Source organism: Muntiacus reevesi, chromosome 1 (genome assembly GCF_963930625.1).
Source record: "Muntiacus reevesi chromosome 1, mMunRee1.1, whole genome shotgun sequence".
Classification (NCBI taxonomy): domain Eukaryota; kingdom Metazoa; phylum Chordata; class Mammalia; order Artiodactyla; family Cervidae; genus Muntiacus; species Muntiacus reevesi.
In genome coordinates, this window is record NC_089249.1 from 77,748,917 (window position 1) to 77,773,894 (window position 24,978).

At 42.2% G+C, this 24,978-nt stretch overlaps 1 protein-coding gene and 1 long non-coding RNA gene across 2 annotated transcripts in view; one reads left to right on the forward strand and one right to left on the reverse strand.

Annotated features, from left to right (window-relative positions):
* LOC136144587 (YY1-associated protein 1-like) overlaps window positions 1–23,435 on the forward strand; it is a 38,397-nt gene extending 14,962 nt beyond the window's left edge. Inside the window, 14 exon segments of the mRNA XM_065902466.1 lie at window positions 1,243–1,283; window positions 1,893–1,996; window positions 6,273–6,474; window positions 7,107–7,193; window positions 8,229–8,400; window positions 10,069–10,213; window positions 11,247–11,397; window positions 18,906–19,022; window positions 19,441–20,726; window positions 20,728–20,822; window positions 22,338–22,447; window positions 22,449–22,566; window positions 22,569–22,666; window positions 22,668–23,435. Coding sequence (XP_065758538.1) covers window positions 1,243–1,283; window positions 1,893–1,996; window positions 6,273–6,474; window positions 7,107–7,193; window positions 8,229–8,400; window positions 10,069–10,213; window positions 11,247–11,397; window positions 18,906–19,022; window positions 19,441–20,726; window positions 20,728–20,822; window positions 22,338–22,447; window positions 22,449–22,566; window positions 22,569–22,666; window positions 22,668–22,823 — 2,882 coding nt within the window. The 3' untranslated portion in view covers window positions 22,824–23,435.
* Window positions 3,696–24,978, reverse strand: part of LOC136144603 (uncharacterized) — a 35,282-nt gene continuing 13,999 nt past the window's right edge. The window contains exon 2 of the long non-coding RNA XR_010658610.1: window positions 3,696–6,781. This is a non-coding gene — a long non-coding RNA (uncharacterized lncRNA). The remainder of the gene's footprint in view (window positions 6,782–24,978) is intronic.

Here is a 24,978-nt window from a genome sequence, read left to right on the forward strand (position 1 = left end):
TCATCCACCTCATTAGAACTGACTCAAATGTGTTCCTTTTTATAGCTGAGTAATATTCCATTGTGTATATGTTCTCTTGTTAGTTTTGTGAACAAATGTTTCATTTCCTTTGGTCAGCTCTCTAAGGGAGGAATCACTGGTCATATAGTAGCTGTATATTCTGAGAAATTGCCTTTTTCCAAAGGTCTTTTATATTCTTTTTAGAGTTCCAGTTGATTCATATCCTCATAAACATTTAGATTTTAGCTTTTTAATGCCCTCTTAAGAAGGGCTTTTATAGAAATGATCACAGTCCTCTAGAATTGATCTGAAGGCCAACCAAAAAAATTGAGGCCTTTTTCAGATTAATTGTTTTTAAGGCATGTTACCTTTTTGTGCACTTAATAAACTGATTTTTGAAAATCCTAAATGTATGACTTGTTTATCCCTGTTCCGTTTCATCTAGTTAATTTGAGAAAACCTAGAATTTCGAATCTGTCATTGGTTGGTTTGGTGATTCCTTCCAGCTTTTGTATCATTTACAAATTTGAAAAGTGTATTTTCTGGGTGTTTTCGGTTGTTAATAGCATTGCTGGTCCAAAGATAGAGTCCTTTGACACATTACTGGAGACTTCTCTCTTGACTCCATTCAGTAGGATAGGCCAGCAGACTATGACTTATCTCATAAAATCATGTAGGACTTCCCTGGTGGTCCAGGGGTCGAGAATCTACTTACCAATACAGGGGACATAGGTTCAGTCCCTGGTGCGGGAAGATTCCACATGCATTGGGGCAACTAAGCTCATGCGCCGCGACTGCTGAGCCAGTTCCCTCAAGTCTGTGCTCTGCAACAGGGGAAGCCACTGCATGAGAAGCCCGTGCCACCACAAACTAGAGAGTACCCCCTGTTCTCCGCAACTAGGGGAAGTCCGCACACAGCAACAAAGACCAGGGTGACCACAAATAATAAATAAATTATTAAAAAAATTGCCTACCTTATGTTTTTGTTTGTTTTCCCACTAGAATTTAAGCTTCGTTCTTGAGAGTTTCTGTCATATATCTGAGCATCTAGAACAGGGATTAAGGCATATAGTTGTTGTTCAATAAATGTTTTTAAATGAATGAGTGAATCATGGATATTAATACATTTGAGGATTTTGTCAAAAGCCTTGCTAAAAATAACTCTTTGTTTTCCTGGAATTCCCTGTATTGCAAAAATGAAACAAGTGTATGCCAACAACATACTATTTGGCTTTTTTGCAGAAAAGGACATGAATGAACTGATGAAAGAGTTGTTTGAAACTGTGAGTAGTGATCTTTGAACGAGAACTCTGGACACGAAAGGTGGGTTCTCCAGCAAGCTCTGTCCTTTGGTCTCAGGGCCTCTCTCTCCAGAACAGTGGCCTGACCAGGTCTGACCAAGCCATTCCCCTGTCAGTCCACCCAGGAGAGAATATAGTGACAGGAGAATTTTGGTAACTAATGAATTTTGAATATCCATATCTTAGTAAAGTTTTCCTTATGAGCTTTTACATAGCCTCTTCAACTGTCACATGGTGCATCCTTAAAGATTGCAAACTAATTACTAGTTTCTTTTTTCATAAATTTCTCTCTTGAAAGATACTCTGATCATTTTGAGTTATCCATGCTCTGTCTTTACCATTACAAGTTGACCAAGTGAGAAAGTTTTATTCTGACATGAAAATTATGCCATGTGCTGGACTGGTTGAGCCCAGAAGTGAGAAAGGATCCAATGCAAGCTCTTTCTGTGTGCCAGCATTATTAAAGTCCTGTAAACCAATCTTCATTTTCCCCTGTCACGGTTGGAGTGACTTTTTAAAATTGTTTTTGATGTTGGAGTGACTTTTACATGCCCATTCCCCAAGAAAATCCTTCTTTTCCTTTGCCCTCAGTTTCAAGATGAGATGGGACTCTCCAGCATGGAAGATGATGGCCCAGAAGAGGAGGGACATGTGGCTGAGCCTCGGCCTAACTTTAACACCCCTCAAGCCTTACGGTAGGCTAACCAAAGACCTTGAGACCTGGAGTAGAGGAAAAGTGTATGTCTGAGAAGGTTTGGAGAAGTTTTGATTAATAGTTTCTCATCCCTGACTACCTGCTGTTACTGATAAAAGGACGCTGAGCCCTATGGGGGTGTTGGGTGTGAAGTGAATAATTCTCCTCCTTGTGGGGCAGTGCAGCTCCAGACCAAGCTGTATCTGTTTGGGAAGGGAGACAAAGCAGTAGCTGGCATCCACAGCAGCTTCTCCAGGTGAGTGGTGCTGGAGAGGTGTGTAGGACTCTGCATGGCCAGCCACAGAAGCTACCCCCAAATTTAATATCCACTCTGTCCCTTTTGTTCTTCTGTTTTCTGTTAACATCTAGTAAAAGTTAATGAACCTTTGTTAGTCTCCAGGGCATTAATTGAGCAAACCATGAAGCACCTGCAGTAATGCCCTGGAGTCTCAAAAGTGTGTACTGCCCTTTTCACATGAATTAGCCCTTCTGTTGTCCCATCTAGAAAGCAGAGGCTTTAATTCCCCCCCCCCCCATATTTGTGTTGAGTTTGCAGAGTTCATCCGTACTTTGTTACCCACTTTCAGTAGCAGCATACTATCATTAGGTCCTGGCTAGATGTCAGGGCATGGTTTGTGCCATGGGTAGAACAAAGCAAAACTCCAGGACTCATAGCTTTTAATTAGTCCTGTGCTTTCCCTTGACAGCATTACCTAACTAGAGAGCTTAGGATCCACCTGAGAGCTAGACCTTCAGGTAACGTGCAATTTAGTGAAAAAGGCTAGGTATACTAACCAATGCGTAAAAGTCAGGAGTATCAGTCATCAATTCAGTCAGTTCAGTCACTCAGTCGTGTCCGACTCTTTGCGACCCCATGGACTGCAACATGCCAGGTTTCCCTGTCCTTTACCAGCTCCCGGAGTTTGCTCAAACTCATGTCCATCAAGTCGGTGATGCCATCCAACCATTTCATCCTCTGTCGTCCCCTTCTCCTCCTGCCTTCAGTCTTTCCCAGCATCAGGGTTTTTTCCACTGAGTCAGTTTCTGGCATCAGGTGGCCAAAGTATTGGAGTTTCAGCTTCAGCTTCAGTCCTTCCAATGAATATTCACTCATATTCCATTATAATAAATACCATAATATAACCACAACAGAAATCTCAAGAGTTCCTTTTTTCCCTCCGACTTTGTTGAGTTTTAATTGATAGATTAGTTCTCAAACATTGAAAGTACACTGCATGACAATTTGATATATATTATGTATTACAAAAGGATTTCGCCCATGAAGTTAATGAATACTTCTGTCATGTCACGTATTTACCTTTTTTCCTTTTTTGAGAATATTTTCAAGGTTTCTTAGAGTTTTTTTTTCAATTTTATTTTTATTGATTTTTTTTTTTAACACCAAAAGCATTTTCTATTGTGGTATAGCCGATTAACAGTGTCGAGATAGTTTCAGGTAAACAGTGAAGGGACTCAGCCATACATATACATGTATCCATTCTCCCCCAAAGTCCCCTCCCATCCAGGCTGGCACATAACTTTGAACAGAGTTCCATGTGCTGTACAATAGGTTTTTGTTGGTTATCAGTTTTACATATAGCAGTGTATACATGGCCGTCCCAAATTCCTTAACTCTCCCTTACCCCCCAGCAACCTCGAGTTCCTATTTAAAGTCTGTGAGTCTCTTTCTGTTTTGTAAGTAAGTTCATTTGTATCATTTCTTTTTAGATTCCAAATATAAGGCATGTCACATGATATTTTGGGGAAGGCAATGGCACCCCACTCCAGTACTCCTGCCTGGAAAATTCCATGGACGGAGGAGCCTGGTGGGCTGTAGTCCATGGGGTCGCTAAGAGTCGGACATGACTGAGCGACTTTACTTTCACATTTCACTGTCGTGCACTGGAGAAGGAAATGGCAACCCACTCCAGTGTTCTTGCCTGGAGAGTCCCAGGGACGGGGGAGCCTGGTGGGCTGCCGTCTATGGGGTTGCACAGAGTCGGACACGACTGAAGCGACTTAGCAGCAGCAGCAGCACATGACATTTCTCCTTCTCTGTCTAACTTACTTCACTCAGTGTGATACTCTGGGTCCATTCATGTTACAGCAAATGGCTTTGTTTCATTCTTTTGAGTAATATTCCATTCTGTGTGTGTATACATACATATGTAGGTATATACATATGTATGTATGTATATACACACATGTATGTATATGTATTTGTGTGTGTGTGTGTGTGTGTGTATACCCCTCATCTTCCCCTGAAGGAGGGCATGACAGCCCACTCCAGTATTCTTGCCTGGAGAATCCCCAAGGACAAAGGAGCCTGGTAGGCTACAGTCCATGGGGTCACAAAGAGTCGGCCATGACCCAGGACAGCAGCAGACCACAGCTTCTTTATCCGTCCCTCTGTCAGTGGACATTTAGGTTGCTTCCACGTCCTGGCCGTGGTAAACAGTGCTGCAGTGAACACTGCGGTGCATGCGTCTTTGGGGGCCTTGTTTTTCTCTGGGTATATGCCCAGGAGTGAGATTGCAGGGTCATATGCTAGCTCTGTTTTTATTTTTTAAAGAACCTCCATACTGTTCCTTAGAGTTTGTATTTGACCCACTTACTTCACACCATGTTTCACAGAAAAAAATTCTAGTGTAGCAGAATAGAATCTGAGCACCTATTATCATGGGACTTGATCAGTAGAACTATTTCATTTCCACTACACACCTCTGTGTGTCAATTTTTAAAATTTCGGAATTACATAACTACTTAAAAAATTCTTATTCAGTTCAGTTACCTTCTGGTATTTTGCTTAGGCTGCTGCTGCTTTTCTTTTAGTTGGAAATACAAACCTAGCTTATTATTTGATTATAAGTAAAATATCACATGGAAAGTAGGTTACCTGTGCTCCCCTTATCAACTGTCCATTGATATAATGCTTCTTAGAATCAGGTACAGCTCTTTTTGCATTATACTTTTTTTTCCTGCTTCTGTTCTTGTTCCTCTGCTAGGTATGCAGATACTCAAAAGAGTTTTCAGTTCTCAGTAAAATTGTACAGAGGACCGTCCTATGTCTATAGATTTTCATCCTGGGCCTGCCCATACTTGCAATAAATACTGTTAAAGGAAACATAATGTGTATCCCCAGGGGCTGTTGGAACAAAGTTATGATCATTTAACTATTGTACAATCTAGAGGATTTATTGAATTAGGATAACCTGCTAGTCATAGCTGCTTGAGCAGTTTGTATGCTGATTTCATAGAGTAGCGATTTTTGCTTAATCACTTGAGTGTTTTCTTCTGCGTCTACCTCAGAGCTAGCATTTGGATTCTTACTTCAGCCCCTGACAGTCTCTATCTGTCTCTTACAAAGTGGGGCTGGGAGGGTAGCGATAGAAAGCTTGGAGGAGGAATTTAGAGGGCTAAGATATTTTCATGGACATGAGTAGGGTCATACTTGAACCAGTCTCTCACTATTCATCTAAGCTGCCGTGTGCGTTAGGGCTTCCCAGGTGGCGCTAGTGGTAGAGAACCCGCCAGCCAATGCAGGAGACGCAAGAAACGTGGGTTCAATCCACGTTTCAGGAAGAGCCCCTGGAGTTAGGAAATGGCAACCCACTCCAGTATCCTTGCCTGAGAAATCCCATGGATAGAGGAGCCTTGTGGGCTACAATATGTTGGGTCGCAAAGAGACAGGATGGAAGTGACCTAGCATGCATGTAGGCACCATATGTTTTAGTTTATGCCCTTTCTACTCCATGCTGGAAGGTCTTTGAATTTTTATGAAAGGAAGTCAGGGCACCATGAATGACTAGGAGGTGGAGAACAGGAAAAGCTAGACCTGGGGTGGGAGTAACAGCTAGCTTAGAGAACAGAGGTTGTGCTTTGGGAAGATTCTGTATCACCATTAAGAATAAGTCCCAGATTAATGTAACTGTCAGTGGAATGCAAAAATCATGGATTCCCATTAGCTCCTTGGCTGCTTTGTTATCCAGACATTACCCTATGTTTAGATTTTAGTTTAATTTCACCTTCATTAGTATATTACTTAGAGTACTGATTGTAGGAGAATGGCAAGGGGATGATTTAGAACCATCTTATCTGAATCTATTTTGGGAGAAGATTTGGGTAGGCTAGGAGTTTGCCTCTTGGCTAAAGTGAGACTTGAGGATTAGCAGTAGATGGAAGTTGCTCAGACTGGCTTAGCCCATGGTAAGAAGGAACTGGATGTGTTTTGGATCCATGAAAATATTCAAATCCAGCCATCTCCCCCTGGGGGATAGGTTTGAGGAACCACTGGCCAACTTACTAAATGAGCAACATCGCACCGTGAAGGAGCTACTTGAACAGCTGAAGATGAAAAATTCTTCAGCCAAACAGCAGCAGGAAGTAGAGAGAGTTAATAAACCCCAGAGGGAGAAGGTTCATCAGACTCTGATTCTAGACCCAGCACAGAGGAAGAGGCTCCAGCAGTAGATGCAGCAGGTAAGACTCTTCTTGGTAATGTTAATATTGGATCATCTTCATCTTTTGAGATGAAGCCAAAAATTAGCAGCTTGTGAAAGTCAGAAATAGATGTCTTGGTAACCATTGAAACCACAGGACCACAGCATCTTCACATCAGTCAGGACCTTGAAAAGTCACTATGTTCATGTCTTTATGGCTCAGATAAGAATGCATGTAGAAGGACTTTCCTGGTGGTCTAGTGGTTAAGACTCCAAGCTTCCAGTTCAGGGGGCACAAATTCTATCCCTGGTTCAGAACTAAGATCCCATATGCTTCACAGCATAGCCTGAAAAATAAATGAAAAAGAATGTTGTAAGATTTCAAAGAATCTTTAGTAATCCCTTCTGAATTGAACAGTCTTACGCCAGGGTAGTTTTTGTTCTTTCTAATCTCAGTTCCTCTGCTTTGAGGTTAAACTTCCTTTGATTCTGTCATTTTGCTGAAGTAGAGCATATCTGAGAAAAAAATTCATACTGAAATAACTTTGTTGTTCTCATAGTCTCCCTAGAAAGTGAAATGTGTTTGATAAAGTCACTGACATTGGTCTTCTGGGTTTCTGAGATGACAACATCATAACATGTCACACTGTATTATTTTCTTTCCCTTCCCAGCATGTTCAGCTCTTGACGCAAATTCACCTTCTCGCCAGTTCCAACCCCAGTCTCAGTTCGGAGGCCAGTACCACCAGGATATTTCTTGTAAGGTTTCAGATACTCCTAAATCTGAAGAATTGTGTATTCAATTAGTTAGGAAGTAATTTCTCACAGATACCAAGTCATCATGAGCTATATTAATTCTTCTCTCCTGCAAGTTTTGCTAAATATTTGTATGGCTTCCTATGCTTGCTGAGAAAACATAAGTTACTGCTTCCCAGGAAAGGACAGAGTGCGTATTCAATTTTCTAAAGACAATTCCTCTTACCTTTTTATTGGGTGCTCTTCCTACCTGTAGTTCCACCCATCTTAGACTTTTGATACTTCTCTTCTTTTTATTGAATTCATTATTTATTAAGCTTGATATCATTGTTTTATGTATAAAATTAATTTTGCTTGTGGCATTTTGAAATATTTTGGAGGAAAGGCTTTTAATTTCAAAATTTTGGAAATTCCCTGGTGGTTCAGTAGTGTTGGATCCGTCGCTTTCACTGTCAGGGCCCAGCTTCATTCCCTTATTGGGGAGCTAAATAAGATCCCATGAGCAGCAGGGAGTGGGCAAAAAATTCACATTTTAAAATCTGAACTCTGGGGCAGTAATAAGGATATTCTTTGTTGGATAAGTCTCTGGAGTCTGAGTTGACTCATAATCAAATCTTCCTTGGATAGTCAACGGAGTATGTTTCTCTCTTATTGTGTTCAGAGGATCACGAGCAATACTTTATTCTGAGTGTTATTCAGAGAAACAAATTAAAAAATTATTTATTAATTTTTTAAGTAATGGCTCTCACTCTTGAGAATTTTAATTCCATCTGGGGAGCTAGAACATACATCCAAAAGGCTGAGGAACACTCAGATTGAGAATAAAACAGGAATAAATTACTGTATCAGAGATCCTCAAATATCTGAAGATTTAGTAGAAGAGCTCTCTTAATGGAAAAATGTTAATTATGAAAGATGTTATGATGATTTTAACCAATTTTATCCTATTGTAGGAAGGACAGTTTTTCTCTCAGAGTCTAAGAGCTACTGGTATCAATTGTCTGGAACTCACATCTCCTTTGTGTCCTGTTTTCCCAGAAAGAGCTGGGAACCTTTGCTCAAAGCTCCATCACCCTCCATCATCAGTTCAACCCCAAGTTTCAGACCTTGTTCCAACCCTGTAACCTGATGGGAGCCATGAAGCTCATTGATGACTTCAGCACACAAGTCAGCGTTGACTCAAGTCCTCGTAAAAGTGTCATGAAGACTGGTAGGGAACAGAAGGGTCCACTTTAAGTTTTTATTTGCAGTGCGAGTTGGGTGTCTTACCCCACAGATCATTTCCTAAGGATAATTTCCTAGGATTGGAAGAGACAGGTATTTGTAATTTCTTTCTTCTCTCTTTTATCCTCCCTGTGTGTTCATTACCTAAGTTCTAGAACTAGGTAATAATACTGGGGTTTAAGTAGACGATGGAGTCAGTGAACAGGACAGGGATGTAGGAGGTAGAGATGTGGGACTCATTGCTAATAATTGGACTTAAATAGATATGAGGGTAAGTATTAGGAATTAGGTCAAGACCACTGATATCAGATAAAGATGGGAGTCAAGTGGTAAAGTGAGGTTATATTTAGGTTTTTACTCTCTTCTTCATTAACATCATTTTATTTCCCATAATGATTATAGTGGTGTCTCCATTTTGAGTGAAACATTGATTTGGGAGTTAGGAACAAAGCAAAAATGTTGTGCATTTACCATGTTAAATAGTTTAAAGACATCTTCAGGCTTGGTTTCTACTTTCGTTGGTTTAGTTTTTTTTGTGTGAAAATATTTGCTGTTCCCTTAAATCAAATATTTACTTCTCATTTCTTCCTGGTTTAACACATTAATTGTGGTTTGCTCTGGATTCAGACTTTGGTCTTCCTTTTAACTCACACTCTTATAATTTAATTGAATATAAGTACAGTATGTCATAGGCACTGATCTCAAACTGCTTTATTAGTTATATGTTGGTAATGAAAACTTAACACCAGACTACAGTTATGACTTGGGCTTCCCAGGTGGCTCTGTGGTAAAAGAATCCACCTGCCAATGCAAGAGACGCAGGAGACATGGGTTCGATCCCTGACTCGGGAAGATCCCTTATAGAAGCAAATGGGAACCCACTTCAAGTATTCTTGCCTGGAGAATCACATGGACAGAGGAGCCTGACGGACTACAGTTGATAGGGTTGCAAAGAGTTGGACACAACAGAGTACGCATGTGGTTTTAACTTACATATATAGTGACCTGTGTTTTTCTTCTGGGGATATAAAGGTTACATTTACAAAAGGAAAAATATGACTATAGAGGTGCTTATCTCTGAAAAGGCAGAAGTGCCTGGAATTGGGAAGCTTAGATAGCAAGACAGAAACGAATGAGACTGAATTGTCTCATTCTCTTTCTGATTTTTTTGTCCCAACCTCAGGAAGAATCTAGGAGAACTTAAGGAAAGTTAAGTAAGAATAAGTGAAATTTGGAATACCAGAGTTGTGAGGGAGATTAAAGAAGTTGGAGTCTTATCCTGGAAGAAAGAAAACATTGTTGAAGTTCACTTAGCTTTCAATGATTTAAAAGGGGAAGGAGGTAAAAATTTTTTGACCATAGAGTATCTGCCAGGTGTTACTTGGTACTTTATAAGTGTTTATGTTATTTAGTGTGTTAAGTGTTCCACACAGGAAAGAAAAAGACAATCAACTTTTAATAACGTTGAATGGGACTCCTTTTAGGTACATGTTAGGCTGAGAATGATTGTGCAAACTTTTGGGAGAGGGGTATGTGGGTGGATACACATGTTATTTAGGGTCAGCTCTCTCTAAATGCCAAAATGCATTCAGAAGCTTTTGTGAAGCCCTCTTTTGTTCTGGAATTTCATTTACAATGAATTTTCTTCTTACAGCCTATAGATTGTCCTATTTGCCAAAGCAAGTGGCTTGGATCCTAGCCACAAGCAAGGTTTTCATGTATCCAGAGCTACTTCCAGCGTGTTCTCTGAAGGCCAAGAATCCCCAGGTTAAGAATTTCTTCACCAAGGCAGAGGACAGGTAAGGACTTAGTGTAGCAGGGAAGAAAATCAGAAGATTTGTGTAATAAGAAATGGAAACAAAAGACAAAGAAAAGCCATGTAGATGGACACAGTTCTATAGTATTTTCCTGTTCTAGCAGTGCTCTTTTTAGGGATTACGTATACATTTTGGAAACATTTTATGTTGTAATTTGTGTTTTGTTTATCATAAAAACTAATCTGACAATACTGCTGGAGGAAAATTTTAAAGAAGAAACATTTGTATCCATTTTCCTCACCAGCCCAAAGACAATGAGTTTTTCTTTTTTATTTCATACATAATTATTGGCAATTTGAGTTTAATTTTGTTTTGCTTTTTTTAAGCTTAACTTCTTGAAATTGTTTTTCTATGTGCCATAGTGTAACATTGTCTTTTTTTTTTTTTTTTTTTTTGTCTCTGTATATTGTCCTTCCAGGCAGTATTAATGGCCCTATCATAGTCCTTTTATTTGCCTCTTTTCCCTCCTTATGTTGTTTGGCTGTTCTAAGTGAGGCTTCACCAAGGATCTTTATGTATAGAACTTTTGAAACTCTTTGAGTTTATCTCTTTGGGTAAATTCTCAAGAGTGAGATTATTTGATAAAGGTTTGCCATCAGCAAATATGTATACAGGTAGCTAATTGAGTATGTTATGTTGGGAGGTACTGTTGGTGTGGATTTAATATGTTTAACATGGTGCCCAATATTCATTTTATATTTGTTTTATTAGAGCCATTCCCCTTCCCTCAAACTTTGTTTTATGATTGCTATAAAACACATCATGTTGTGACATTTATTAGCAATTTATGCCTGGTTTTGCCTCTTATCACTTGATGGGAACACCTCACTGAGTCTTAATTACATAGTACTTCTTAGCATTCAGTGAATATCTGAAATTTTCTATTGAGTTTCCATTAACTTGTACAAGAAATTAGCTGTAAAAAATCTGGGTTGCAGAATGTGGAGTTCATCTGGGAGGCTTTTCAGCAGGATGGACTGTCACATGAGATTGAGTGTTACTGCCCATTTCTCAGTCTATTGGCTTTAGGCCTGAAGCACTTTGAAGGGACGGAGTTTCCCAATCCTCTGATCAGCAAGTACCTTCTCACTTGCAAGACTGCCCACCAGCTGACAGTGAGAATCAAGAACCTCAACATGAACAGAGCTCCTGACAACATCCTTAAAGTAAGTGCTCCCTGCACGCTCCGCGGGGCACCTTGGCTGAGTGCAGCCATTCTTATCTTTTTCTCAGTCTCAGTGAATAGCCTTTTATCTAACGCTAGTCCCTCCTAACTGCACACTAGCCCTCTTTTCCTTTCTAAGGTCATTGATCTATTCTTTTTGTATGGAGTATCATCTTCTTCCCCTGTTATGGATATTTTTGCTAAACGTAAAACTGTTCAAATGTAAAAATACTCTTCAAATTTGTTTTCCTTTAGTTATTTATTCTCTTCTTCTACTCTAACCTTCTTCAAAGGATAGGCAACAATCCACTTATATCCTTCTTAATTCTTTTAATTTAGATGCTTATATCAAAGTTATAAAGTATACTTTATATACTTTATAAAGGGGTCCCCAGCCCCCAGACCACAGACTGGTACTGGTCCATAGCCTGTTGGTAACTGGCTACACAGCAAGAGGTGAATGGCAGGCTAGTAACCTAAGTTTCCTCTGTATTTACTGCCATTCCCTATTGCTTGTATTAACGCCTGAACTCCACCTCCTGTCAGGTCAGCGGTGGCATTAGATTCTCATATGAGTATGAACCCTATTGTGAACTGTGCGTGTGAGGGATCTAGGTTGCCAGCTTCTCATGAGAATAATCCTAAAACCATCCTTGGGTCTCCTCACCCCCATCCTGTGGAAAAAGTGCCTTCCACAGAATTGGTCTCTGGTGCCAAAAAGGTCAGGGACTACTGCTGTAAAGAGTTAAATACCTCAGTGAGTCTTGTCATGAAAAACAATCATTTTTCTCCCTATTTCCTGCTAAGCAAGATTTCTGCAGGGATGGTACATTTACCTCTAATCTAGGATCTAGGTAGCATGCTTAGAATTGCTATCACTTGACTTTTCGAATTTGGGCCTTCTCTATTAAACTGAAACCATGGAAGATGAAGACAGTTCTCTCCACACTCTCTCACTGCTTCACCTCAGTTATACCACAGTATAAGTTGGATTTTTTCCAGAGTTTACATTATTAACAGTATGTAAAAACTCCTCACAGCTGATCCATGTAGTGTATCATGATTACTTTGCTTTTCCTGCTGAATATTTTGTTTCTCCTGGAGTTAATAGCTGCATTTTTGGAGGGTGAGTGGGACTTGGTTTTATTATGTATTATCAGTTTAACATTGAAGTCTGCTTAAGTTTTATAAATCTCTTTTCAGCATGTGGAGGTATTTTAGGGGCTCTGCTGTCACCTTCATCGTCCTGAAGAAGTCCTTCCCAGAGCGATCTGATCTGGCTCCACTCTGCCCATGCTGCTCTCTTGGCTTGCTGCACTAATGTCTTTGGCTTTTTCTTCACGATTTTCCTGGGGTCTTTTCACCTCTTACTTGTGTTGGATCCTCTTATTTTTGTCTTTTTTATTTTTTGTTAATAATTTTATTTATTTATTTTTTGGCTCTGCTGGGTCTTGGTTGCTATGTGGGCTTTTCTCCAGTTGCGGCGGGCAGGGGGATACGCTCTCGTTGCGGTGGCGTCCCTTCTCGCTGAGCGTGGGCTCTGGGGTGTTTGAACTTTCATGGTGGCAGTTCAGGGGCTCAGGATTTGTGGTTCCCATTCTCTGGAGCACAGGTTTAGTTGCTCCGTGGTGTGTGGGATCTTCCCGGATCAGGGATTGAACCTGTGTCTGTGTCTCCTGCATTGGTAAGTGAATTCTTAACACTGAGTCACCAGGAAAGCCCTCTTTTTTAAAAAAAAAAAAAAAAAAAAAAAAAAAAAGAGTTGTTTTTGACTGAGCTGGGTCTTTGTTTTGTGCAGATTTTCTCTAGTTTTGGAGGGGAGGTGCTTCCCTTTAGTTGTGGTATATGGGTTTCTCTGACACGGTTTCCACTGTTTCCCCATCTATTTCCCATGAAGTGATGGGACCAGATGCCATGATCTTAGTTTTCTGAATGTTGAGCTTTAAGCCAATTTTTTCACTCTCCTCTTTCACTTTCATCAAGAGGCTTTTTAGTTCCTCTTCACTTTCTGCCATAAGGGTGGTGTCATCTGCATATCTGAGATTATTGATATTTCTCCTGGCAATCTTGACGCCAGCTTGTGCTTCATCTAGCCCAGCGTTTCTCATGATGTACTCTGCATATAAGTTAAATAAGCAGGATGACAATATACAGCCTTGACGTACTTCTTTTCCTATTTGTAACCAGTCTGTTGTTCCATGTCCAGTTCTAACCGTTGCTTCCTGACCTGCATATAGGTTTCTCAAGAGACAGGTCAGATGCTCTGGTATGCCCATCTCTTTCAGAATTTTCCACAGTTTATTGTGATTCACACAGCCAAAGGCTTTGGCATAGTCAATAAAGCAGAAATATATGTTTTTCTGGAACTCTCTTGCTTTCTCGATGATCCATAGGATGTTGGCAATTTGATCTCTGGTTCCTCTGCCTTTTCTAAAACCAGCTTGAACATATGGAAGTTCACGGTTCACATATTGCTGAAGCCTGGCTTGGAGAATTTTGAGCATTACTTTACTAGCGTGTGAGATGAGTGCAGTTGTGTGGTAGTTTGAGCATTCTTTGGGATTGCCTTTCTCTGGGATTGAAATGAAAACTTACCTTTTCCAGTCCTGTGGCCACTACTGACTTTTCCAAATTTGCTGGCATATTGAGTGCAGCACTTTCACAGCATCATCCTTTAGGATTTGAAATAGCTCAACTGGAATTCCATCACTTCCACTAGCTTTGTTCGTAGTGATGCTTCCTAAGGCCCACTTGACTTCACACTCCAGGATGTCTGGCTCTAGGTGAGTGATCACACCATCGTGATTATCTGGATCATGAAGATCTTTTCTGTACAGTTCTTCTGTGTCTTCTTGCAACCTCTTCTTAATATCTTCTGCTTCTGTTAGGTCCATACCATTTCTGTCCTTTATTGAACCCATCTTTGCATGAAATTTTCCCTTAGTATCTCTAATTTTCTTGAAGACATCTCTAGTCTTTCCCATTCAGTTCTTTTCCTCTATTTCTTTGTATTGATCGCTGAGGAAGGCTTTCTTATATCTCCTTGCTATTCTTTGGAACTCTGCATTCAAATGGAAATATCTTTCCTTTTCTCCTTTGCTTTTCACTTCTCTTCACAGCTATTTGTAAGGCCTCCTCAGACAACCATTTTGCCTTTTTGCATTTCTTTTCCATGGGGAGGGTCTTGATCCCTGTCTCCTGTACAATGTCACGAACCTCCATCCATAGTTCATCAGGTACTCTGTCTATCAGATCTAGTCCCTTAAATCTATTTCTCACTTCTACTGTATAGTCATAAGGGATTTGATTTAGGTCATACCTGAATGGTCTAGTGGTTTTCCCTACTTTCTTCAGTTTAAGTCTGAATTTGGCAATAAGGAGTTCATGATCTGAGCCATAGTCAGCTCCCGGTCTTGTTTTTGCTGACTATATAGAGCTTCTCCATCTTTGGCTGCAAAGAATATAATCAATCTGATTTTGGTGTTGACCATCTGGTGATGTCCATGTGTAGAGTCTTCTCTTTTGTTGTTGGAAGAGGGTGTTTGCTATGACCAGTGTGTTCTCTTGGCAGAACTCTTCTAGCCTTTACCCTGCTTTATTCTGTACTCCAAGGCCAAATTTGCCTGTTACTCCAGGTGTTTCTTGACTTCCTACTTTTGCATTGCAGTCCCCTATAATGAAAAAGACATCTTTTTTGGTACTAGTTCTAAAAGGTCTTATAGGTCTTGTTAGAACTGTTCAACTTCAGCTTCTTCAGCATGACTGGTTGGGGCATAGGCTTGGATTACCGTGGTATTGAATGGTTTGCCTTGGAAACGAACAGAGATCATTCTGTCATTTTTGAGATTGCATCCAAGTATTGCATTTTGGACTCTTTTGTTGACCATGATGGCTACTCCATTTCTTCTAAGGGATTCCTGCCCACAGTAGTAGATATAATGGTCATCTGAGTTAATTTCACCCATTCCAGTCCATTTTAGTTCATTGATTCCTAGAATGTCCACATTCACTCTTGCCATCTCCTGTTTGACCACTTCCAATTTGCCTTGATTCATGGACCTAACATTCCAGGTTCCTATGCAATATTGCTCTTTACGGCATCGGACCTTGCTTCTATCACCAGTCCCATCCACAACTGGGTATTGTTTTTGCTTTGGCTCTATCCCTTCATTCTTTCTGGAGTTATTTCTCCACTGATCTCCAGTAGCATATTGGGCACCTACTGACCTGGGGAGTTCCTCTTTCAGTATCCTATCATTTTGCCTTTTCATACTGTTCATGGGGTTCTCAAGGCAAGAACACTGAAGTGGTTTGCCATTCCCTTCTCCAGTGGACCACATTCTGTCAGACCTCTCCACCATGACCCGTCTGTCTTAGGTGGTCCCACACAGCATGGCTTAGTTTCATTGAGTTAGACAAGACTGTGGTCCGTGTGATCGGTGTCAGACTTTATTTTTTTGGCTTCCAAAATCACTGCAGATGATGATTGCAGCCATGAAATTAAAAGATGCTTACTCCTTACTCCTAGATAGCATATTAAAAAGCAGAAACATTACTTTGCCAACAAAATTCCATCTAGTGAAGGCTATGGTTTTTCCAGTGGTCACGTATGGATGTGAGAGTTGGACTGTGAAGAAAGCTGAGTGCTGAAGAATTGATGCTTTTGAACTGTGGTGTTGGAGAAGACTCTTGAGAGTCCCTTGGATAGCAAGGAGATCCAACCAGTCCATCCTAAAGCAGATCAGTCCTGGGTGCTCATTGGAAGGATTGATGCTGAAGCTGAAACTCTAATACTTTGGCCACCTCATGTGAAGAGTTGACTCATTGAAAAAGACCCTGATGCTGGGAGGGATTGGGGGGAGGAGGAGAAGGGGACAACAGAGGATGAGATGGCTGGATGGCATCACCGACGTGATGGACATGTGTTTGAGTAAACTCCGGGAGTTTGTGATGGACAGGGAGGCCTGGCGTGCTGCGATTCATGGGTTCACAAAGAGTCGGACACGACTGAGTGACTGAACTGAACTGAACTGATGGGTTTCTCATTGAGATGGCCTCTCTTGTTGTGGAGTACGGGCTCTAGGCTGCTCAGGCTTCAGTAGTTGCAGTGTATTGGCTCTGGAACACGAACTCAGTAGTTCTGGTGAATGGGCTTAGTTGCCCTGTGACATGTGGAATCTTCCAGAAGTAGGGATCATACCTGTGTCTTCTGCACTGTCAGGCAGGTTCTTAACCTTTGGACCACCAGGGAAGTCCAGATCCTCTTATTTGTTTAACCCCACATCTCTTTTCCCTTGTTTTAGTGGAGCACATCCTGGTAGCATTCTGAGGTAAAGTGCTTGAGAAACAAATTTTTAGATTTAAACTGCTTGTATTCATTGTGTATTATGACATGACATGACCCATATTATAATTTCCTAGTTTTGCTATACAACTGTATACCTGGTTTGTATATATGACTATTGTTACTGTGTAACAAGTGTACATAAGACCTATGAATCTATATTTACTCAAAATTAAAAGTTTGAACTATGTCTGTATGTCTGTTCTCCCACATCAGTGGGTCTAACATTCTAGGTTGAAAATCACTTTTATCAGAACACTTTAAGGACTCCATTTTCTTCTAGTTTCTAGCACTGGCTCTTTAGAAATTTGATGCCCTTTGGACTACTGAACCTTTTTATGATACGTGATTTTTTCTCTCCCTCCGGCAGTACGTAGGATTTTTCCTGTTTCTTCATTGTTTTGAAATTTCAAGATAATATGCCTTACTATGTGTCTAGTGTTACTAATTATGCCAGGTACTTGATAAACTTTACTTCAGAAAATTATAGGTTCTGGTTTTAAAACTCCTACACTCCTATCTACTGTGATACTAGGACTTTTATCTTGGGCTGCTCTGTCGTGAACTCTGCCCTTAAATGTCCATGTTACACAGTAGTTTTGCAGTATGGGGTCTCCCCCAGGTTCATGATTGTTGGTGTTCTGTCTCTTCATGATTTTCAGATCTGTGTCTTTGGCCCAGAATCCTCTTCAGAGGTCCAGAGTAGTGAAGTCAACTGTCTCTAGGAATTCTTAGCTCAGTTGCCTCACTGACTCCTCAGACTGAACTGTATGTCGCTCTGCACTGTCCGATTGCTGCCACTGCCACCACCACCACCAGCTAACTCCCCTCCCCCAATTACACTTTATTGGATCTGTTCTTTGTGTATGACATTACTGACTAGACATTTTCTCGAGCTATAAACCTAGGAGTTGTCCTCGACTCCTACTGGATCCTTACCATCTGTCTGTCTGTCACTAAGCCCTCGGCACTCGTCCTCTGTTTCCTGCTCTGTTGCCCGTGGCCTTGGTTCAGCACCTGAACTAAGCTGCACCTACACTAATGTATTATTTTTCTAACAAGTGTCTCTGATTCAGGCTCCACTGATTGCATCCTTCACGTTGCTGCCACAGCCACCTTTGTTCCTTTAGCGTAGAGTGGAGATGGCTTGGCATGTGCAGAAGGCCTCTCCTGTTTGCCTCTGACATTTCTTTGACTGTAACCAGACTGATCCCTTTGTGTTCTTTAAACACATTCGTGATTTTGAAAATGAAGTATATTTTGTCCTCCCTTGCTTCATTTAGCAAACTCTGTTTCTTTAAGGTTTATTTGTAGTTGGACCTAGTCCAGAAAAATCTTAAATTTGTATGTTTGAGTTCTGTGTCATTTTTTGTGCACTTCTGTAACCTTTCTTACATAGAATGTTATTAGTGGTTTCTTTCTTTTTTAAAAAAATTTTTTGCGTCATGGGTCTTTGTTGTGTGCAGGCTTGATCAATAGTTGTGATGTGCAGGTGTAGTTGCCCCGAGGCATGTGAGATCTTAGTTCCCTGAGCATGCATTGCACCCTTGTCCCCTGCATTGGAAGGCAGATCGTTCATCACTGGGCCACCTCATCGTTGGTTTCTACTTGACTGTCTCTTCCACTGTGAGCTCCTTGAGAGCAGGAATTGCCTCCTTATTTGTATGCTTGGCTTGTAGCACAGTGCCTAGTGCTTATTGTCAGGGTAAGCTCACTTCCCCTCTTCATTCACTCTTAAAAGTGAACTGTCTCAGTCTCTCTGTTCTTCTTTCCTTTCCTCCCAAAGTTCCTTGCACCATTATTTGCCTAAAAGGAAGCTTCCATGTGGCCAGGATAAGGATTAATAAGGCACTTCCATTTGCAGGAACAAATTTTAGATGAGATGATTCTGACCATCTGCTTCCTTTTCTCTGTGACCTAAACTTTTCCCTTCTGATGACCAGAATGGAGCTTATCAGAAAATACTAAGTGTAATAAAATATTTATTAATTGGAGATTAGCTTAATTTGAAATGCAAAGCAGTCACTATATGCTGTTTGTGTATATATATATATATGTATGTGTGTGTGTGTGTGTGTCAGACCACGGCACACCACACTTCCCCAACTGATGAATGCAGTGTTTCTGGAAGGAATGTGACTCATGCTTTATTTCTTCACACTCAGTTTTATAAGAAGACCAAACAGCTGCCCATCTTAATGAAGTGCTGTGAAGAGATCCAGTCGCATCAGTGGAAGCCGCCTGTAGAGAGGGAGGAGCACCGGCTTCCGTTCTGGTTAAAGGTACAGCCCTCCTCCTCGGTGTGTCGGGAGCAGGTCACCATAAGCCCGGCAAGAACATCAAGGAAGGGCTGCTTTCCGTCTCTGCTGCTTTAGCTGTAGAACTAGGACTTGAGAAATCTTCCATCACCTTTCCTCTCCTATTTCTCCACCCCACTTCACCCTGATGATTCTCTAACCTTTTAAAAATAGTGGTTAACATGATAGTTTCTTAAAGGAAATTCAGAGGAGAGTTTCTAGAGTAAAAAATCAGGATGTAGTCTTTTTAGAAATATCTGTTATCCTGCAGAAAAAATCCTTCTTAAAAAGATGTCTTGAGACTGTCCTGGAAAGGCACATAATATCTAGAAAACCCAGTTATTTTTTTAATTTTTCTCTGATTCTGGCATGGGGTATGTCTGAGTGTTCTTATTCCCATTAGGCCAGTCTGCCGTCCATCCAGGAGGAACTGCGGCACATAGCTGGTGGTGCCAGAGAGGCAGGAAATGTGACCGGAACCACTGAGATCAACTCAGACCCAGGCCTGGGAAAAGGCAGCTCGGAACTGGAGAGTGAAACTCGGTATCCACTGCTACTGCCTAAGGGTGTAGTCCTGAAGCTGAAGCCAGTTGCCAACCGTTTTTCTAGGAATGCCTGGAGACAGAAGCCGTTGTCAGCCCTGAAACCTCTCCTTATCAGACCCAGCCCCTGTTTCCAGCCTAGCTTCAGCTCTGAGAAGACACCAGCTAAGTCATCTCAGTCAGAAGCCCCTCCAAGCAAGATGGTGGTCCGGATTCCTCCCCTGATCCAGCCAGCCACGGTCTTACAGGCAGTGCCAGGTGGCCCTCCTCTGGGGGCCCCCGGGGGGGACAGTTTTGAGTCTCCAGCAGCACTGCCAGCTACAGCTGCCGAGGCCAGGACCAGCTTCCCTCTGCCTGAGCCGCAGACCCTGCTCTCCTCCGCCCCTGTGCCGAAGCTAATGCTGCCCTCACTTGCTTCTTCTAAGTTTCGAAAGCCATGTGTGAAACGGAGAGCCTCCAAGAGAAAGGGACCCAAGGCCTCTCTCTGTCTGAAGCCAGCCCCTCTCATCCACCCTGCGCCCGTGTTCTTCACTGTTCCCGCCACGACCGTGAAGGTTGTGAGCCTCGGCAGCGGCTGCAACATGGTGCAGCCTGTCAGTGCAGCTGTGGCCCGGAGTCCTCAGACCATCCCCATCACCACCCTGCTGGTCAACCCTACTGCCTTCCCCTGTGCGTTGAACCAGCCCCTTGTGGCCTCCTCCATCCCTCCCTTAATTGTCTCTGGCACCTCTGTGAATCTCTCTGTACCATCCACCCCTGAAGATAAAGCCCCAGTGAATGTGGACACAGGTTGTCCTTCGGCTGAGGGGAGAAATGCCTTTCAAGGGCTGGAACCCAAATTAGAACCTCGGGAACCGTCTCCTGTGTGTGCTGCTGTCTTCCCCAAAGAGGAGCACAGCCCAGGGCCTCCGGCTCCAGACAGAGCGTGCCAGGGGCAGCTGTCGGAGAGCAGTGCCTGTGGCTGGACTATTGTGAAAACAGAGGAGGGGAGGCAGGCCCCTGAAGCCCTGCCTCAGGGCTTCCGGGAATCTCTGCACACTTGCCCTGAGGATTTAGAGGAAATCGTTAAGACGGAACCTAAAGACCCTGGGGAGGACATCTATGGTAGATCCCTGGATCAAGGTATCCATTATGAAGTCAAAGAACACTGGGGAACTGGACACTGGCTTCCCAAGTGAGGAGTCAAGAGGGTCTAGAGAGGTGAAGGAACAGGCCTACAACAGGAGGAGTCATCCAGCTACTGCTGCTGCTAAGTCGCTTCAGTCGTCTCTGACTGTATGCGACCCCATAGACGGCAGCCCACCAGGCTCCCCCGTCTCTGGGATTCTCCAGGCAAGAACACTGGAGTGGGTTGCCATTTCCTCTCCAATGCATGAAAGTGAAAAGGGAAAGTGAAGTCGCTCAGTTGTGTCCGACTCTTTGCAACCCCATGGACTGCAGTGCACCAGGCTCCTCCGTCCATGGGATTTTCCAGGCAAGAGTACTGGAGTGGGGTGCCATTGCCTTCTCCGATCCAGGTATTAGGTTGGTGCAAAACTAATTGCACTTTCATATTGTTGAACTTCGCTGTTTGATATTGGAATACATTCTTAAATAAATGTGCGTATTTTTATACATCATTTTAACCTGAATTTCTTGTTTTATGTTTTTTGCTAATGACATTACTTGCTGTGGATTTTATGTTTATTTTAGACTAGGAAATGATGTTAGTCATAAAGCAAATTGTTATTCGAGTTTGAAATGGGTGGTAAAGCAGTGGAGACAACTCACAACATCAACAATGCATTTGGCCCAGGAATTAATGAATGTACAGTGCAGTGGTGGTTCAAGAAGTTTTGCAAAGGAGATGAGAGCTTTGAAGATGAGAAGTGTAGTGGCTAGCCATCAGAAGTTGACAACAACCAGTAGAGAGCAATCATTGAAGCTAATCTTAGAGCTATAGGAGAAGTTACCAAAGAATTCAACGTCAGTCATTCTATAGTTGTATGACATTTGAAGCAAATTGGAACAGTGAAAAGCTCAATAAGTGGGTATCTCACGAACTGACCACAAATCAAAAATATTGTCATTTTGAAGTGTCGCCTTCTCTTACTGTGCGCAACAACAATGAACCATTTCTCGATTGGACTGTGACATGTAATGAAAGGTGGATTTTATATGACCAGCTCAGTGGTTGGACTAAGAAGAAGCTCCAAAACACTTCCCAGAGCTAAAATTGCACCCAAAAAAGGCCATCGTCACTGTTTGATGGTCTGTTGCCCATCTGATCCGCTACAGCTTTCTGAAACCTGATGAAACTGTTACATCTGAGAAGTATGCTCATCAAATCAGCACAATGCACCAGAAACTGCAATGCCTGCGGTCAGCATAGTTCAACAGGGCCCAATTCTTCTCCATGACAGTGCCTGACCGCACATCGAACAACCAACCCTTCAAAAGCTGAACGAATTGGGCTATGAAGTTTTGCCTCATATGCCATATTCCCCTAACCTCTCACTAACCGACTGCCACTTTTTCAAGCATCTCAATAACGTTTTGCAGGAAAAATGCTTCCATAACCAGCAGGAGGCACGAAATGCTTTCTAAGAGTTCTACTCCTGAAGGATGAATTGTTATGCTACAGGAATAAACAAACATATTTGTCATTGGCAAAAATGTGTTGATTTTAATAGTTCATATTTTGACTAATAAAGGTGTGTTTGAGCCTAGTTATAATCATTTACAATTTACAGTCTGAAACCACAATTACTTTTTCATTAACCTAATAAAACCCTTTCAGCTTCTCATGAGCCTCCTGATGTAGGAAATACAAGAGATGTAACCAAAAGGTCCCCAAGGGATATTTCATCCTCCACTGACCCTGAAATGGTAGCCCCCCAAGGAAAGGGGACTTCCTTCCCCAAGGAAGCCCGAAGACTTATCCAGAGTTGATGGTCAGTCAGTGGGACCCAGCTGGGCCAGAAACTGTAGGGAGAAGGATGGGCCAGAGGAGAAGAGGACTTTGACGACCTTACCCAGGATGAGGATGATGAGATGTCATCAGCTTCTAAGGAATCTGTGCTCTCTGTCCCAGAACTCCAGGTGAGACTTGGGGCAATATTCTTCAATATTTTGTGGATTCAGTAGTAGATTTAATTTATTGATAGGCCACCTGCTTGCTTTTTGCACTAGAGATAGTCCTAAAATCATTTTTATCTTTGGTGAGAGGAGAGGGAAAGAGTTAAGTGTTCCTTATTATATTTGATTTAAACTCCTTTACATTAAATTGAATCACCTGAGCACAATGCAAATAACCACAAAAAGAAAAAGGATCATAAGCATGGACCCTGGCAAAGGACAATTATCTTCAGGGAGATGTTTCAAAACACATCTGCTCAGGAATTCCCTGATGGCCCAGTGATTAGGACTTGCCACTTTCACTGCTGGAGCCTGGCATCAGTCCCTGGTCAGGGAACTTACATCTCTTAAGCTGCACAGCGTGGCCAAAAAAATGAAAAAGAGAGAAAAAAAAAAACCAACAACCAAAACAACCCCTCCAAAATCCCCGGAAAAAACCCATTAGCTTCCAACCTCCCTCACCAATTAATTAACCTCAGTTCCTTCTGAAAAACTCTGTAAGCAGCCCATGGTGAGCCCTTATATCCCTCATGCGTACTGTTTGGGGGTTTTTCAGGAAACAAGGGAGAAACTGACTTGGTTCACATCTGAAAAGTACATGAGGCAGGAGGGTGAGTCTGAGGAAGAGAACTCCCAGAAGAGAACTCAGCCTGAGAAAGAAGAGTAGGAAGAGGCAGAAATAATTTGGAGAAAGAGGATGAAATGATGGATGAAGCAATTGGAGACCCTGCCAAGAAGCCACCTGTTACCTGTGCCTCCCCGAAGGCCGCTCCAGAAGTAGAGACCAGCAGGACCCCACTGGGTGAGTAGGACAGGCCTGAGTGGGGACAGGTCTCAGGAGGCCTCATTGACTCAGGGACATGGGCAGAGTGACAGGCTTATAAAACAGGTTCCAGTTTCCAGAAGAAATCCTTTGGATCCCGCCTGCCAGTCTCCCTTCTCCCAAATAGATGTTTAACCTGCTGCCATTGCAGAGAAGAGATTCTCAGAAATTAAAAATTTGTCTCTCATTAGCTGCTAGATTTCTACTCTGTTCATGCAGGGTTTTCTACTGGTTCTTAATTCATCAGTCATATATGAGGCCAAGAGCAATGTTTATTTCAGAAAGTACTGCTTGTTCCTCACCAGGACATAGTTCTTTGAGAGCCCAGCATCAGACCACACTTAGACTTCTGTGTTCAATATGCAGTAGCTAAGCATCTAATTATTATCCCAGTTAATGCAGTCATGCTATCAACTCTCCATAGAGCTGACTTGACAGGGACAGATGTCACCTATCGTAGCATTTTTCCAGCAGCTTTTCTGCCAAGTTACTATGTAGTTTTGAATAGGACTTGGATGGGGGTGGGGTGCTGCTGGTGAGTTGGGGAGAGCAGAGGGCGCAGGTACAGAAAAACAGCTGTATGCTAAGGAGAGAGCATCAAAGCTGCAGGAAAGGGCCGGAGTAATCATTGAGCTCGCAGCAAGCAGGGCAGTTGGGCCTGGGCCAGCAAGGACACCTCCAAGCTGCTGTTGCTGTATGGTGAGGACATCCTCGAGCGAGATCTACTCCAGGAACAGAAAGATTTGGCCTTTGCTCAGGCTTATCTGACCACGGTAGGCAAATGCTGCTTCCTGTTCCTGCCAGCCCCTCTGAACAAGACTGCTTTTCCTTCAGGGGAGATGTTTTTAAAATAAAGTCTGCCTTTTAGGCTGCACAACAGCCTTCTATGCTTCTGCCTTTGTTTTCCTAGAAATATCAAAAGGGCTGTGAGTGAACCCACAAGGACACCAAGTTTAGTCATCAACAGATTTATTGTTACTGCCCAGGCATACCACCCCTCTGTTGCCCCAAACTGAGGAAAGGTGATAGCCACCATCATCAGTGCGAGGGTAGGCTAATAAAGACTTTAACTGAGCCCTTGGCTGGAGAAAATAGACATGTGGTACACTGACCAGAAAGTGGACCTCAGTGATCTTCAGAGTCATGAACCAGCCTGTTTGTGGCAGCGGTCCCTATGTCATTCTTTTGGTAACCACCTGGTTCCTTTATACTCCCAGCAAAGTGGAGTCCTAGCAGTGATTGTCATGGTTTTTCTTGTCTCCTGATATTTTACTAACATTCCTAATTTACGTATTATTTACCCTCAGATGATAGCATGCTGAAATATATGTACCAAGCACTCCTTATCTATTTCAACATGGAGGTGAAAACCAGGGAGGAGAGGTCCAGGCCATGAGCTAGAGAAAAGTTTACCTGATTTTGCAGGTAGCACTGTGGTCCCTGGAAAATGGAAATTTTT